The sequence below is a fragment of the Centropristis striata genome, chromosome 4, assembly GCF_030273125.1.
Source record: "Centropristis striata isolate RG_2023a ecotype Rhode Island chromosome 4, C.striata_1.0, whole genome shotgun sequence".
Lineage (NCBI taxonomy): Eukaryota > Metazoa > Chordata > Actinopteri > Perciformes > Serranidae > Centropristis > Centropristis striata.
Genome location: NC_081520.1, coordinates 21,491,472 through 21,508,016, shown reverse-complemented (window position 1 = coordinate 21,508,016; position 16,545 = coordinate 21,491,472). Strand labels below are relative to the sequence as shown.

The 16,545-nt window shown below is 37.2% G+C and overlaps 1 protein-coding gene across 2 annotated transcripts in view; it reads left to right on the top strand.

The window, feature by feature from the left end:
• bcas3 (BCAS3 microtubule associated cell migration factor) overlaps nucleotides 1-16,545 on the top strand; it is a 412,830-nt gene that overhangs the window by 90,207 nt on the left and 306,078 nt on the right. For both annotated transcript variants that reach the window (XM_059330532.1, XM_059330531.1), the window contains exon 16: nucleotides 14,390-14,540. In XM_059330532.1, coding sequence (XP_059186515.1) covers nucleotides 14,390-14,540 — 151 coding nt within the window. The remainder of the gene's footprint in view (nucleotides 1-14,389; nucleotides 14,541-16,545) is intronic.

The following is a 16,545-nucleotide window of genomic DNA, read 5'->3' as shown; positions in this document are numbered from 1 at the left end:
ATAGAGAATAATTTCTGTTCATGCTTCAATTACTTCAAAACAAAATAAGTAAATAAATTGAATTTAATAGTCAAGCCAAGTCAAGTCCAAGTTTATTTAGAGAGCACATTTAAAAACAAGCTCACATGACAAAAGTGCTGTAAAGTTATCAGAATACAATAAAATCATACACAAATATTGTAATAAATAAAAACAATAAAATAATACTAAAACAATCAAACAATAAAATAGTGGAAAAAAAACAACCTCAATTTAAAAACAGAGTTGGAGTTAAAAAGGAAATAAAATAATAAAATAAAATAATAAATTAATAAATAATACATTTATAAAATAAAATAATACATTAATAAATAATACATTTATAAAATAAAATAATAAATTAATAAATAATAATTGTAAAATAATTTTGGCGCTCAGGTTATATCTCTCAATGTTTAATTTTTAAATTTGGAGTTTTATTCAACCTGAGACCACTGAAGAGAGTTTACAGTCAAAACAAACATTTTCCGCTTGTTGATCTTTGAGAGATCACAGAGAATAGATGTAGAACAGTCAAAGTTTACATGTTCACACTTATATTATCCCTGCCTTCATCTCTTTTTCATTATAGTAAAGGATATATATATATATATATATATATATATATATATATATACATACATGTATATTTCTCAAACACCATGGACTTGTACATCACAGCTTGTTGGCAGCTCTGTGTTTCAGTACCACAGCTGTCCTCCATGTGGCGCTGTGTGGTCAGGATACTCAGCCGTGTGGAGTGTGGAGAGGGACAGGCCGAACAGCCGGGCCTTTAAAACAGAGAGGAAACAACTTGAAAAGCTTGAGTTGTGCTGCAAGGGTTTTGCTTTGATACAAATCTAACAACAGAGAAAGACCGGGGTATTTTCTCTGGTTTTTTAATGAATGGTCACTTCCTCCAGCTAAAACAACTTGCAGCCCTCCTTTGGAGTTAGTTTTTTTTATTTTTTAAAGGCAGTCTTAACATTTTTCTGGTGAACGTAGAGACTTCATCTTTTTGGCAGGAGGAAGTGAAGACCTTTTATTTTTCTTTAGATGATATATGGTTTATTTTTTCAAACGGCTATAAAAGTGAAGATTTTTTTTTTTCTCGCAGTGTTTGGTTCTCATTATTAATATAGATATAGAGTCCAGCATTGCATTCAGATCCTACTGTATATATCTCAATAATTTAACGTACAAATTGTCCACCAGCAGGAAATGGGAAATGGCATCCAGCTTTCTAAAAGGAGCAGATGTTCTTTTAAAAGCATTTTTCCCCCTCAACCTGCCATACAGTCAAGAGGATTAGGCTTTATACATTACTCAGTACATTTGATTTAACAGTTGTGTGCCATCAAAGGTAAGCTAGTGTTAACGGCTTGTATTTGTTGCAGGCTCCGTCGGCAGGCTTCTCCCTGTGGTCGGCAGAGCAGCCAGAGCCCAGCTCGGCTTGAGTCAATAAACGGAGAACTCAGTGCAAAACCACACTGCAATCGAACAAGCTGTTTACTCTGAAAATTAGCCTTCCCCTGTACTTTTAGGGCTTTTAAAGCGACCAAAAATACACAGTGTAGAAGAATATGTATCTTGGCTGGCGTTCAGGCTCCGCCAGAGACCTCTGTCCTTTTTATATGAACCCTAATAACTCAATCTCCACAACCACTAAACCCTCCTATCACTGGGTGCCCACCGCTGCACTCATCATTATTTGATTTGCAAAATTGGAAAGTAGAGATAAAGAAATAAAGCTGGCTTGACATTACACACAGAAGGCACTTGTGGCTTGCAGCTTATTGCCTAACATGTGAAAAGTGCACGCTCTGAACAGCCAAAGCATTACATTGTCACTGAATCAATAGCAGTTACAGCCCACCTTTTGTTTTGCTGTATCATTTATTTTTCTTATATTTCAGATTTGAGGCTTAAAGCAGCCAGCCTGCAGCGTTTGTCTTTACAACAGCCAGTTTGCAAGCTATATGACTTAATTTATCACAGTATATGCAACCTTTTTAAAAAAAATAATTTTACTGTGCACCTACTGATTTATTCTAGGTGTATATTATATATTGTATAAAACCAAAACTGAAATACAGGTGAATCACTCCTCAGAATAAAAAAAGAACCACTCAGCAACATGAAAACACATTCACACACATTTAGTGTATTTTTCTTCATAGAATGTCTTAACTTAATTAAATCTAAACTATTTCCAGGAGAAATGCATTGTCTTAGTGAATGCAATGAACCATATGCACAGTCCACTAGTAATATGTGAGAATGGCACTTTACATAAAATAAATTACAACCTGGAGAAAAAGCCTCATCTTCCTTCACTCCTTTGCTGGTATGGTGTAAGTGTCTTTACACGCCGGAAAACTCTGACGGCTAAATTCGAATCAAATTGGCCCCGCAGTTTTTTTTTTGTTTTTCTTTTTACCCGCTACTCAAACGTAGCTTCTGTCTCAGCTGAGCGTAACTACAATGTCAACCAATCAATCAGCATTAGATCAAAATGAAATCAGACCAGTGTGTTTTTGGATACAGCATGAAGATGGAAGATGATGAAAAAGAATGAACAAAATACCAAAAGTATGAACTAAAATCTGCATTAATGGGCAGGAAAATCACATTTATGGTATAACTCTTGCAGAAATGGAATGGACGGAATGACGGTTGCAGCCAATCTCCGTTGACCTGCAGGTCGGCTCAGGAGGCTTCTGAGGCTAAATCTGAATTTTGTTTTGGCTGACTTAAATTTCCTTCAGGTTTTAGCCAATTATTCCACATCTTATAGATTTTATAGTTATTTTCTGATAAAGAACAACACAGAAATATTTTGCTGCACGCTGTCTGTCTGTCTCTCCCTCTCCTGCTCTCTCTTAGTAGTTGCTTTATATGTGTGTATGTGCATCTGTGTATTTGCATGCAATACAACAGCTGCTGCTTTTTCCTCTTCATTACAACTCAAACTGCTCTGAGCACGACATATAAAGCATGTACACACTTAAAAATCTCATTTTCCTTTCATATTTTACGACTTCATCAGGAAAATCATAGCCTGGGATATTTTATTTTTGTATTTTCTCTGTTGATCAAGTGTTTTTTTTTAGCTCCCGACATGAGAAATGTCAATGAAAATATAAAAACGCTCAGAAAATGTTCCCAAATAGGGCTGTTAATAAAAGCTCCCCGTTAGCTTGCAGTTTGGGAGCAGGGGACCGGGCAGGAAGCCATTTTCACACAGGCTGGCCTGACCTCGACTCTTAGCTTCCACTGAAAATAGCAGACGAGCAAGATCACCACGCAAAAGAGCAAAGAGAGGGGCGACAGGGAAAACCGAGGAGATAGATCCCTCCGCCGCCGCCACAATGTTACCTGAGAGAGAGAAAAAAATGAAAGGAGGAGAGAAGACTTGATGGCTTTTCCACCAGTCTTCCGATTCCTTTGCAAAACAGTAAATCTTGTGAAGTTTATTTTCTTTGCAGCATCTGTGTTTTATAAGGGCTCTTTTAATTTGTTTTTACTCTGTCCAGTGGGGGATCCCCGCTCCTTGTTCTTTTTTCTTCCCTCTTTGTGTTCGACCCCTTTTATCCCTCCCAGCGTTCATCTCTGTCTCTTCTCCTCCCTTCTGTTTTTTTTTCTCTCTCCCTCTCTTTCCTCCCCCTGTGGAAGTGAGTGTTTTAATAATGATACTTTGGGGAACTGGTATGGTAGAACAGCTTTCTCCTCCTGCATAGAAAGACTACTGCTCCCCCTCTCCCTCCCTCCCTCCCTCCTCTTCATTCTTCCTCCTTTCTCCCCTGCTTTAAACCCTCCTCCCGTTAACATGTCTGGAACTATCAGGGAATGAACGGTAGAAAGTGGGAAAAGACTGATACAGTTTTGCAGATATTGACAAGTTATCAAAGAACTATTTTAAGTTGTGGTGGTGGCATTTTTTAAACAGTGGTGCCAATACAATACTTTTGTTTCAGTTACAATAAAAAATATATATTTTTTGTTTCATTTGACCTTTTAGAATAGAATATAATATAATATAATATAATAGTTTTATTTGTCATTGCGCAGAAGTAAAGCCAAATTAAAGAGCAGCTCTCGTTTTCTTGCAACAGAATACAATAATCAGAATCAGAATAGTTTTATTGTCATTGCACAGAAATACATTGAAATGTAAAAACGAGCAGCTCTTATTTTAGTGCAAACAGATAACAATAATTAAAACATTAAATATATATAATAAATATAAACCCTGAAAAAAAGCACAAGAAGAACAAAGAAGGGGGGGGGGGGGGGGGGGGGGGGCAGCAGAATGGGAGATATTCCACATACATGAATATAATATATATAAAAAAGTTAAACATAGTGAAAAAAATTAAAGGAATCCTATAAAAATAAGCACGATTAGAAGAAGGGGGAGCAGCAGGTCTGGATATTTATGTGGATATAATGGGAGTTATTGCACATAAAATAAATATATTGCAATGTTGTTTTTTATTTATTTATTGGAGTTTTTAAATGAAACAAAATTCCAAACATAAATAATAAAACTAAAAATGGTATAATCTACTTGATTTTAAGGGGTCATTCAGAACATTAATTTATCTTTATCTTTGGGTTTATTAAGATCAAAACCATGACCTGATAGATATTTGACCTGAAAAAATCTCAGCACCATAAGCCATTTCACGAATAGAATGTACAGTATATGGGAGTTTTTCTGTTTACAGAAAACATTCCACTGTGAGAATTTAGCTTAACACCCTCAGAGCTGGAGGCTTTGACACACTGTGTGATAAAGTTCAAATTGGGTCTGTGCAGAATGCTCTTGTTGGTATGTTTGTTTATGAAACCCTGTAATGAAAGCTGCCTCACACAGCTGATGATCCCTAACAGCTTTAGTGACTGACTGACAAGAGTTCAAATCTATCTAACACCTTGATCAGCTGGTATAACGTTTATATTACACATTACCCTAACCATATTTACTAGAGGTGTGAATCAGCGCATCGGCCCCACGATACCATTTTATCCCAATACTTGAGTCAAGATATGATATTATTGTGATTTAACGCATTTTGTGATATGGTGAGTATTGTGAGACAATATATTGCGATTTAACTGTTTAACTGCATTTTGGTTCCACAAAATTAAATTCAGTCAAGAATTGTTTTGTCAAATAAGAGAAAATTCTCAGTCTGATCATCTCACTTCAGTCTTTTTATTTCTCCACAATGAGAGTCAAACCCACAGACTGACCAAGAAAGTATTCAGTCAAACTGAACTGAACTGATATCAAACATGTATGGACGACAACATCTGCAGCATTTCACTGCTTTGAATCTTTTTGAATGAAACATAAAAAAGGCTAACTTTGCAGCATTATTTCAACAACTTCTGGACATGATATCCTGCAAAATATCATGATACTATACTGTATCGATTTTTTCCCCACCTCTACTATATACATAACTACTGTCAGCATCTACATTCAGAAAGAGGTTTTATCTTTTTGGCAATGGAAATAGGAAGTAATCCAAACAACTTCTTTAGGATGTCCGTGTCACAGGCTGTAACTGTAAGAGGCTCAGTTAAAGCTTGTGATCTTTTGTTGTGAAGGGCATAAAGAATGCTCCAAATGTAGGCCACATTTCAGTAAGGGGAAAAACTGATATGGCCTTTTTGAAAGGAGGCCCTTGATCTCTGACCTCAAGATATCTGAATGAAAATGGGTTCAACAGGTACCTCCTCTTTACAGACATGCCAACTTTATGCAAATCCAATGCCGTTTATTTTTCCAAATGCAGCACAAAATTTTCCCATACTGTATTTGAATAATTTTGCATTCTGGGGTCCCTAAACAGGCTTGGAATTGCATAAATTAGGTATGAATGGAGAGCTGAGACCCAATAAGCCCAACAGTGTCCATAAATGATGATGTTAGTCCCCAAAGTAGCATTTCATTGTAACTTGTAACTTCACCTCACTGTATAAAATGAGCTGCTTTGACCTCTAGGATAATCACAGCCTCATGAAACTTTACGACCACAAGACCTAGAGCATTGAGATCATGTGTGGCTTTCCTGGGAATATTGACAATAAGGGAGTTTGCAGCAGTTTGTAAAACAGAAGTGCTCACTATCATTTGAAAAAATGCAATTCTAGAAGTCAAAAGTTTTTGACACCAAACATGGTGTTCTTTAAGATCTCTGTGTCTTAATTGTCTATTGAGTGGTAGAAAATGGTAATATTTAGCACCATATCGCTGTAATAAATGGTATGAACCTTGAAATTGCTGAGAGAACTTATGAGACACAAGGGTCATCATATACTTTCATCATATTGTTCTAATATAACATAATCTCCCCCGGAAGTCACTCTAAGCCTTAAGAAAAAAGATTTTAAAAAAGACAAGGTGTAGTCAAACCCATGAAAGTCTACACTGTAACAAATTGCTGTAAGACAACAGCCAAATTGTGACAGTAACATACTGTTTTCCATTAAAAAGGTATTATACTGTAGAAAACAATACATCCTGGGCAATATTTGTAGGTAGCTTGCCGTTTCCCATAAAAGATATGATATATATCTATGATATTTTCTAAGTCTCTTCTTGTACATATTTTCTAATGGCTGTATTTTACTTAACTAACTCATTCAGTGTACGGATATTAAAATTACTGAGGTTACAGTGAAGACAGCGCTTAATTCATAGTAATTGGCTTTCACACAGTAATAGGCTCTATTTACAAAAAAATGACTGCATTGTATAATGCAACAGTATTGCAACTAGCTTCACCACTATACTGTGTTTTAGTCTACTGTAAAAATCTACTGAACTCCTGACCAAGAAAGACACAAAATAACCCAAAAAAGAAACAAAATGACCAAAAAAAGACAAAGAATTACCAAAAAAGACACAAAATCAATTTTAATTTTATTTAAAAAAGACAAAATTACCAAAAAGACACAAATTATTTAAAAAAGGCACAAAATTACCAAAAAAAACACAGGATTACCAAAATAAACACAAAATTATTTTAAAAAGACACAAAATTACCAAAAAAAGACACAAAATTATTTAAAAAAGACACAAAATTACCAAAAAATACACAAAATTATTAAAAAAGACACAAAATTACCCCAAAAAGACACAGAATTACCAAAAAAGAAAAAAACAATATTGTGTGTTTTAGTCTCCTGTAAAAATCAATGAAATGCAGGATTCGGCAAAGCCCCGAGCACTACTGTTATACTTTGGATTTTTTCTTCTTCCTCTTCCGGACGCAATTTCGTCCCGCTACTAGTCCTACAACTTGAAGAGTTGCAGTACAAATTATATATCAAAACGTGCGGTTTGATCGGGATCGGTGTGCTATTACTTTTCTCTACAGAATACTAATTTAAATTAGTAAAACTGCCCAAAATTTTGCATTGAAATGAATGGGACGGCCGAAAAAAATGAGCAAAAAAGAACAATAATTGGAGATTGGACATCTACTCCTCCGGCATTATTTCACCTAGAGACTCCATTTAAACTTTAAACAGTAGACACAAGTATCTTGTGTATCGGTGTATTAATCCACGTTTCGATAGGTCACATAGTTTTTTATCAATCCCTGTTCAATGACCATGATCATTTTTGGAGAAATTCTGAGATTATAATGGGTGTGTATTGCACGGAATGTTCATGCCACAGTGTGTGACATCATCACCAGAGTGTAGAGCGAGAGAAGAAATTGTCAAAAAATAAATTTGAAAACTGCGCTCCAGGCCGCAAATTTCACTCTACAGAGATAATTTATACATAGAAACGTAGGAAAATGTATCTTCTCACTCACAATCCTCTGGTACAGCTGTCAGAGTTATAGTTCGGGCGTAGGACGGACAGATGTGCCACCAACACGCACCAACAGCCTCATTAGCTCCCATATTAAAAACGCAGGAAGATTTCAGAAAAAGGGACATTTAACAGTTTTTGTAGATTGCTCTTACAAAGCTATTTTTTCATTTTTCTTTAAAAAAAAACATATGTAGACGTTCAGGAAGAACTCAGGATGCTCAAAGTGAAGTTGGATCAATAATAGGTATTATGATTTTGCCAAAAATGCTTTCTGTTCGAGGCCAGAAATTTCAGTCTGTCCACCTCTGCTGTCACTGAGCCGGAACAGGTGCCAGTTAATTCTGTTGATTGCTTTGATCTGATTGCCTTTGATCTTTGATGTGATTACAGTTACAGATACACACACACACACACACACACACACACACACGCGCGCACGCACACACACACACACACACTCACACTCCTCACACATGCATACATATGCTTCAAACACACACGTGCACACACACGCACACACACCCAGGTAACTTTATGTGATTTTAATTACACACACACACACACATTTTGAGGTTAAAGGGCATAGTTGGAAATCTCTAAAGAATATCATCATAGTGTACACACACCGGCAGTAGCCCCCGTGGCCCTTTCAGAATTTCCCCAGGGGAAATTTTCTAGTTCAATATGTGGTTTTATCACAGTAACTTAAGTTAAGTTAACTTACAAGACAATTGTTTACGGTGTACCATAGTTGTTTTTTTTAACATTTCATTATTATTATTATTATTATTATTATTATTATTTAAAATGCTTCTGCACTCTGCATCCTTCTGTCTCTACCAGCTGCAGTATCACCCTCAGGTCCGAGGTCTCGAGTATCGCTCATCGTGTCACCTGCCGGGTCACTCCTCACCTCTCCCGCCCTGCTAGAGTTTTCTTTTCCTTAACTGAAATCTTCTCTCTGGTGGAACAATTCAAATAAGACACAATGTTTGTGTAGACACCGCAGTCTTCGGAGCTTGTCCTTTCGCACGTCTGCTCCTCATTGGAAGCCTCCTGCTTATATTGGATGCAAATTGGGTATTAAAAGAAGGGAGAGAAACATGAGATGAGCGTGACATGGAGCAGCTGAGGAGAGAGAGAGAGCTTAATGTTGTTGAGACAGGAAGGGATGGATGGAGGAGAGCTGGATGGATGGCTGGATTAAGAGAGAGAAAGTGAGACGAGGGTCAGGTGACAGTGTGACTTTTTGGAGGGGTCAGTGTTTTTCTCTGGACGATGGCGACGGAGCTAAATTTGCATTGATGGATCTTCTTTCCATGGGGATGTCATGTATCAGTGCTTAGGCACATCACGCCCCGGTCATTAATCAAATCATGGCCTCCGTCGAGAGAGCTATCTGTCTGCCAGATGCTTCTTATCTCTCTCTCTCTCTCTCTCTCTCTCTCTCTCTCTCTCTCTCTCTCTCTCTCTCTCTCTCTCTCTCTCTCTCTCTCTCTTTCTATAGTGGCCCTGGTCAGCCTTTTTCCTGTCAGGATTCCTCTCTTTTCTGCAAAGACTTATTATAATTAACACCCAGATACCTAAGCAACAGTTGACAATATGCAACAAGTCTCTGCAGTTGGATTCAAGCTTCAACATTAGTGGCAGCACTATAGGTACATACAATCATGGAAAAAAATATTAGACCACCCTTATTTTCTTTATTGACTTGTTAAGTTTAATGCCTGGTACAACTAAAGGTACATTTGTTTGGACAAATATATTGATAACAGCAAAAACAATAACCAAAATCATCATCAAGAAAACCATGGAAAATGTCTAGATATCAGCTCTTAAATTAAACTCTTATGAGCCATTTTTGCTGTTATCATTATATTTTTCCAAACAAATGCCTTTCGTTGTACCAGTCATTGAAATGAACAAGACATAATTAACTAACCATTTTCTCCATGACTGTATGTGTATAACACTTAATTTAAACTCGTAAGGCACTGAGGTTTCCCTCATTTAAGTGACCACAAGTAAATTTACAAACAGTGCAGGAATACAAATTCAAAAAACAGATAACATAAATGGATAAGTAAAAATGCTATTTAAAATGACCCAAGCTAACAGTCGCAGACAGTTGCAAGAAAGTCCGCAGTCAAGCCACGAAATTGAAATTTTCAGGGTGTATTGATCCTCAGTGTGAGTTGAAGATCATTCCAGGTAGCGGAGCATTATAACAAAACGCTGACTCCCCAGGTTGGATAAGCACAGGGGAACTGTGAGAGTAAACCAGTTATTTGTTTGTGTCAAACAGTTATTTGTTTGTGTCAAACAGTGTTCATGATTCCATCAAGAAGTTATAAAGTTATAATATATACATTTCACAATCCTTAAATTCCTATTGAATTCCAAGCATATTTGTATGCAAATTACATACATACACCCTATTTTGTCAGGTTCAGTGCATCCACATGATTCTGTTTTATAAATGTCAATCTTTGACACATTCACAGGCCTTATTATTTCCAGTACCAGTGTTAGCCGTAGGTGGATGTAGACACACCCCTAATCCAGGTGTTTGCATATGTCTGCTCCAGCACTCTCACTATGAAAATAACAGCAAAGGAGCTGGATGCAGCCATCCGTAACCACGGCTTTCATTTGCAATTCTGCATCTATGCATCTATCTATCTATCTATCTATCTATCTATCTATCTATCTATCTATCTATCTATCTATCTATCTATCTATCTATCTATCTATCTATCTATCTATCTATCTATCTATCTATCTATCTATCTATCTATCTATCTATCTATCTATCTATCTATCTATCTATCTATCTATCTATCTATCTATCTATCTATCTATCTATCTATCTATCTATCTATCTATCTATCTATCTATCTATCTATCTATCTATCTATCTATCTATCTATCTATCTATCTATCTATCTATCTATCTATCTATCTAAAAAAGCACATGTTTGAAATTAAGATGTAATTAAAATCCAATCAATCAATCCATTTCATCCATTGTGGGGAAAAAACAATGAAAGCCAAGCCTTAATTTATTTAATTTATTCTAATTAAAATGAGTATGGCTTACATTTATGAAGACCTTAAATTCAGTGTCTCAATTTTTTTTTTAATATTACAAAAGACCAATTTTAAAAAGTATGCTTAATATGGAAATGTTGGTCTCTGAAAAGTATGTCCATCTATATGACTCAATACTTGGTTGGGGCTATTTGACTTGAACTACTGGAAATGGACTGCTCCATCATATTCTAATGTATTGAGATGCACCTATAGTATGTAGACTAATGTTGTAGGAGCTAAGACTTGATTAATGCCCCTCCACACATTCACTCATTCTGTCTGCAGCTCCTCACCATATCCTCACCTACACAAACACACACATCACACACCCACGCTGTCGCTCTCTCAGCCATCCAAGCCGTCTTTTCATGTATCATCTTCTGTCTCTCCGTGATCTCTAACACGTTCCACATGAACTTTGGGTTCTGGGAGTTTAGGACCTCTTGGCCTTGAGTGACAGCTCGGTATGACCAACACTGATCATCACCCTCCATCTCTGTCTGGCCACAACTGTTCTAAAACCCACAGCAAGGCTTATTTTTTAAGGATGGGGGTGACAAATGTCCATGCCAGATTCATGGACACCACCACCCCCAATCCTTACCAATCACTCGTCTTAGCTTGAAGCACCATTATGGCTTTTCAGGCTGCTTCCTTTACAATTTTTTCTTCTTTTCTGCCCCTTCCCCTCAACATAAAAGGTGCCTGCCCAGGCTCTTGGGGTGTAGCACTTTTGAAATGAGAAGGGGCTTTCAGGAGCTGCCTTGGTTGAGACCTCTGTTAGTCTTACCAAGCGAGGAGCGGGAGGAAATGAAGGACAGGTCTGTGTAATGGTCCCCTCTCCCACTATGAAGGTCACGCAGCATTGTTGGCCAGCGGAGGTCTAAAAGACAGCCCTTTAGAGGACCACAAAGCGGAGGTTTGGCAGGACTAATGAAACTCAGAGCTACACGTTAATGATCTAAAAGACTGGACCAAAACACTCAGCAGTCCCTTTCCGCTCGCATTCAACCTCCTCTTGATCGCTCCTTCCAAACGATGACAAGGCACTCTGCTCCTCTACCTTTATTGTAACCTTTGATGTCCGCCTTGTTTTCTTTGTCCCCACATCCCCCCTCCCTGCTTTTCATTCCTTTATGTTACGCGGCTGTCACTCACCTATTAAGGCAACAAATGGAACATGCAGAACATTCAGAGAGTGTATTGTGGTGCGCCCACAGGTTTGCTCTTTATTTCTTTTGAAAGCACTTGAACTTGGAATTTTCCTTGGGCTGCCCACTGAATCAACAGGATACACTTTTTTTGTGTTAGAGCTATTGTCACAGGATTACCGGAACATTTATTTATAATTCCTGTTTCTTATTCCCTATAGTGTAGTGTTTCTATGGAACCCTTTTATGTGACTGTTTCTTTTCCCATTGTATTAAAGGGTCACTTAACCAAAACTATAAAAAAACAACAACCATATTGTTATATTTCGCTCCTGTAGTATGTAGCCATGCAGGTAGTTACAGCTTTATTTGTCCAGTTTCACTAAGGTTTGTGCCTCCACTCCAGTATAAAGACTTTTTCTTCAGTAGAAAGTAGTTCCAATGAAACAAAATTGATCATCATAAATGTTTTGACTACTTCAAAATGTAGCAACAAGCAAGAAATTAAATTTCTCATTAAAACCTGCCTACACAAATGAAGTTATTTTCTTGATCACAGTAATACTTGTCCTCAGCAGAAAAATGGAAATGAAAGTAAAAATCAATTTAAAGCTTTCTTGTTATATGTTAAATGGCAAATGTGACTGACCTTATTTTAAAAAAAAGAAGAAAAAAGTGACAATATGTTTATACAACATACACACTATTGGATGCCCAACTTTCCCTCCCTGCCAGAGCCCGCCTTTGCTTACCTTACAAAGAAATAGTGTTGAAATATGTTATCTGGTAAGATGGAGACTGTTTGTGTTAAACACTCAGTGAAGGACACTGCAGCAGCCTCTCTCTTTATGATGCTGTTTAAGGTTATTAGGGCTTTAAAAGGCCCTTTGATATGCTCTGATTATGTATGGCTGCATATGGAAATGTGAGATGAGATGTGTTTCTTAAGATCATCCCTGTGTGTGTGCACTTGTGTGCATGTGCAGGTGTTTATTTGTGTGTGTTGAACCTGTGTGCAGGGCCTGTTGATTGGCCTTGATTAACAGACTGCCAGGCACTAGAAGCAGAGCTAGAGGCTTTGTAATGTAGCATCTTGAGCTGGTTATTTCCAATCATTCCACAGGAGGCCTTGAACCTGGGGTTGTTGTGTTCAGTTTGTGTGTGTGTGTGTGTGTGTGTTGTGTGTGTTGTGTGTGTTGTGTGTGTGTTTTCACTTTTGTTACTTTCTCGGGACCTTTTCGCATATAAACACCAAAATAGATCCCACTTTGTTGGGATCAGTAGTAGAGAATGGGGGAAAACTCGATACAGCATAGTATCACAATATTTTGCATGACAATATTTTTACCAATTCATGACCAGCAAGTATCGATATTTAAATGTTTCATATGATACTACTGGTATCATATGAAACATTTAAATATCGAAAGATCTAAGGAATCTATAGGCACAATGCGTTAGGATATTGTGTCGAAATAACGCTGCCAGTTTAGGCTATTTTTTATGTTTTCATGGTGATTTTCAAAGCAGTCATGTGACCTCTGAGGTCAATGAGAATAGGCTATCTGGGTTCCCACAAGTTTCCTATTTACATAAATGGATGCCTCTCAGTTAAGAACTGAGAATTTTCTCTTATTTGACAAAACAATTCTTGATTGAATTTAATTTTGTGGACACAAAATGCAGTTAAACAGTTAAATCGCAATATTTTGTATGGCAATACTCGCCATATTGCAAAATGCTTAAAATCGCAATGATATCGTGTCGTTACTCAAGTACCAGGATAAAATTGTATCGTGGGGTCGCTACGCTGATTCACACCTCTAACCAGTAGTCCCTATGTGGACCTAGGCCCAGTCCTGGTCAAGACTAAGGTGTGAATTAAGGTTGGCGTTGGGTCCTGATTAGATTTAGGATTTAAAGGTTGGTCTGTCCTCAATCAGTGGAGCCAATGCACTGTGCTAAAATGGAAAGCTGTGCAAACTTCTGGCCTGCTGAATGTTTACTCTGTGATTTAAAGTGAGGGACTAATAAAGTGAATTTGTTTTTATTTTAATTCAAACTTAACCACTGAGCAATGAGAAATAAATTATGTATTAAAGATTATACCAGCATTGACAATGCCATTTCCAGTGTTCTGCAACTATTACCTTGGCAGGCTCTTGATTGACATATTTGTCTGTTTTGCTCTCCTCAAAAACTATGAAAAGGAGATTTCTTTGAGGGGGGAACATCAAGTACTGAAATCACTTTTTTGAAATCCTGTTTTTCTGTGTTTTTGCAGCCAAGCTGAGCAGCCAGGATGCATACAACAACTTCACCAATAATAACATGGGGAACCCGCGGCTGACCCCGCTGCCCAGCCTCACCGTGGTGCTGCCGCTGGCTCAGATCAAACAGCCCATGACTCTGGGCACCATCACCAAACGCACCGGGTAGGTCACGCACACACACACACGCACAGCTCAACACAGTCCATAATTTAGTGGGACATAATCTCAGCACTGGTTTTCTTTTAGTGTTTCTTTAGTCACTTATCAGACGTATAGAAACACTTGAACCGCAGACATTAGAGAAAAGGATATTTTATGAAAACATGTGAAAAACACTTGCAGACAGGTAAAAACTATTCATAAATGTGTTACAAATCATGCAGACATGATGAGCTTGAAAGTTAATTTTTCATCTTGGAAACTGTCGACAAAAATTTCTTTACTCAAATCCACTTCCTAGATTTTTAGCCTCTTATTGTTTTCCTCAGTGGTCGTTGAGTGTGAAAAAGTCTATTGTGATTATGAATATTTCATGGATTGATTAATTACAACATAATGAATAAACTCTTCACATTCAAGTCTTTGCAAAAATATAGCAGATCTTCTCTGACCGAAAGCTTGCTAATGAAGATTTTGCACAGATTTGAGTGTACATATGCTATTGACTTTAATGAGCTTATCGAGTTTTATATATCTTACATTTACAATTTTCATATTTTGTGTATTTTGTATATATTCAAAAAAAAAAAAAAAGAATATCATTGAAAAGTTTATGTCAGTAATTCAATTCAAAAAGTGGAAATATCACATTATATAGATCCATTACACACAGAATGAAACATTTCATGTCTTAATTTATTTATATGTAATATATATATATATACATCCATACATACCTTTATGCACCACAGAGTATACAACTGAAAATGTAAAATGTCTCCAGAGGGGTGAGTGTAAAGTGTTATTGGCACACACTCGACTAAATTTACAGTTTGACCGCTGTTGAGGAAAATTTAAATCGCATTGTATTGCATCCTTAACTTCAGTCTGTGATTTGCTGTCTTTTTTCCCATTAATCACATTGTAAAAACAGTGTATTGTGTCAACAGCAGCCTTGCGTATAGGCCAAAGCTTTTCCTCTCACATCCAGCTGATGCTCATGGACTTCTTTTATCTCAGGTCACCACTTTTTTGCATATGGGTAATGAAGCAGAACACGCATGCGAGCTCGGTCTGCGGGCTGTTTGGAAAGCAGATAAAACACATCATGCATATCAAGAATAGAAATAAAACCCTGCCAATAATTCAAAATCATATTCAAGTCAGATTAAATGCAGTGTAAACCTGCTAGCTTTGAGTATTGAAACTTATAAAGTTCAGTTGTAAAAGCAAGACAGCCGTGCTCTCATGCACCTCATTCCTCCGTCTTTTTTCCTTTTATCACCTGGATCTTCGCCATGCATTGAAATTATGTAGTTTTAGGACCATCAGCAACCACAGGCCTTTGCTAAGTGCATTTACATACAGTACAAGTGGCTCCACAAATATGGGCAGATTTTAATATTTTAATTTAAATGTAATTTTCATGCCCTGTTTGAATAGGAAATCCTATAATGATCCAAACAGATGGCAAGGGATCTAATCCCCGTGATATTTGATAAGTGAGGAGGAAAACCTTGTCCTGCGGTCCGCGTGAATACCATCGGGCAATTTTGCAAGTCATTAAGATAAGCAAAGTTTATTCGGTTCTTGAAAGGCATTGTAGCACCTAGACTACTGTGGTATATTAATTATAGTGTTCTGGTTCGGGTGGTTTGCATTTGGTTTAGCAGTTTTAATGTTGTACAATGTGACATTCTCAAAATAGCTCTGATTTAAATTATTTTAAAGGTTCAATCAGTAACATTTGTTAAATTAATTTTTTTTAATTTATCATATTTGCTTAAAACTGTCACAATATTTTGCCAGTACTACGTGAGACAGTGTCTGTGTAGAGAATCAGGAACCTTCTCTTAATGACATTTGTATAATTCCACTGAGCCCGACGAAAAACAACCCGTCACAACTAGTGATGGGTGTGTGTGGGTGCACGGGTGGGAAACATGTTTATTGAGGGGCGGGAGATGGTGAGAGAGGGAGGGATGGTGAGGGATAGGGGGCAAAAGTT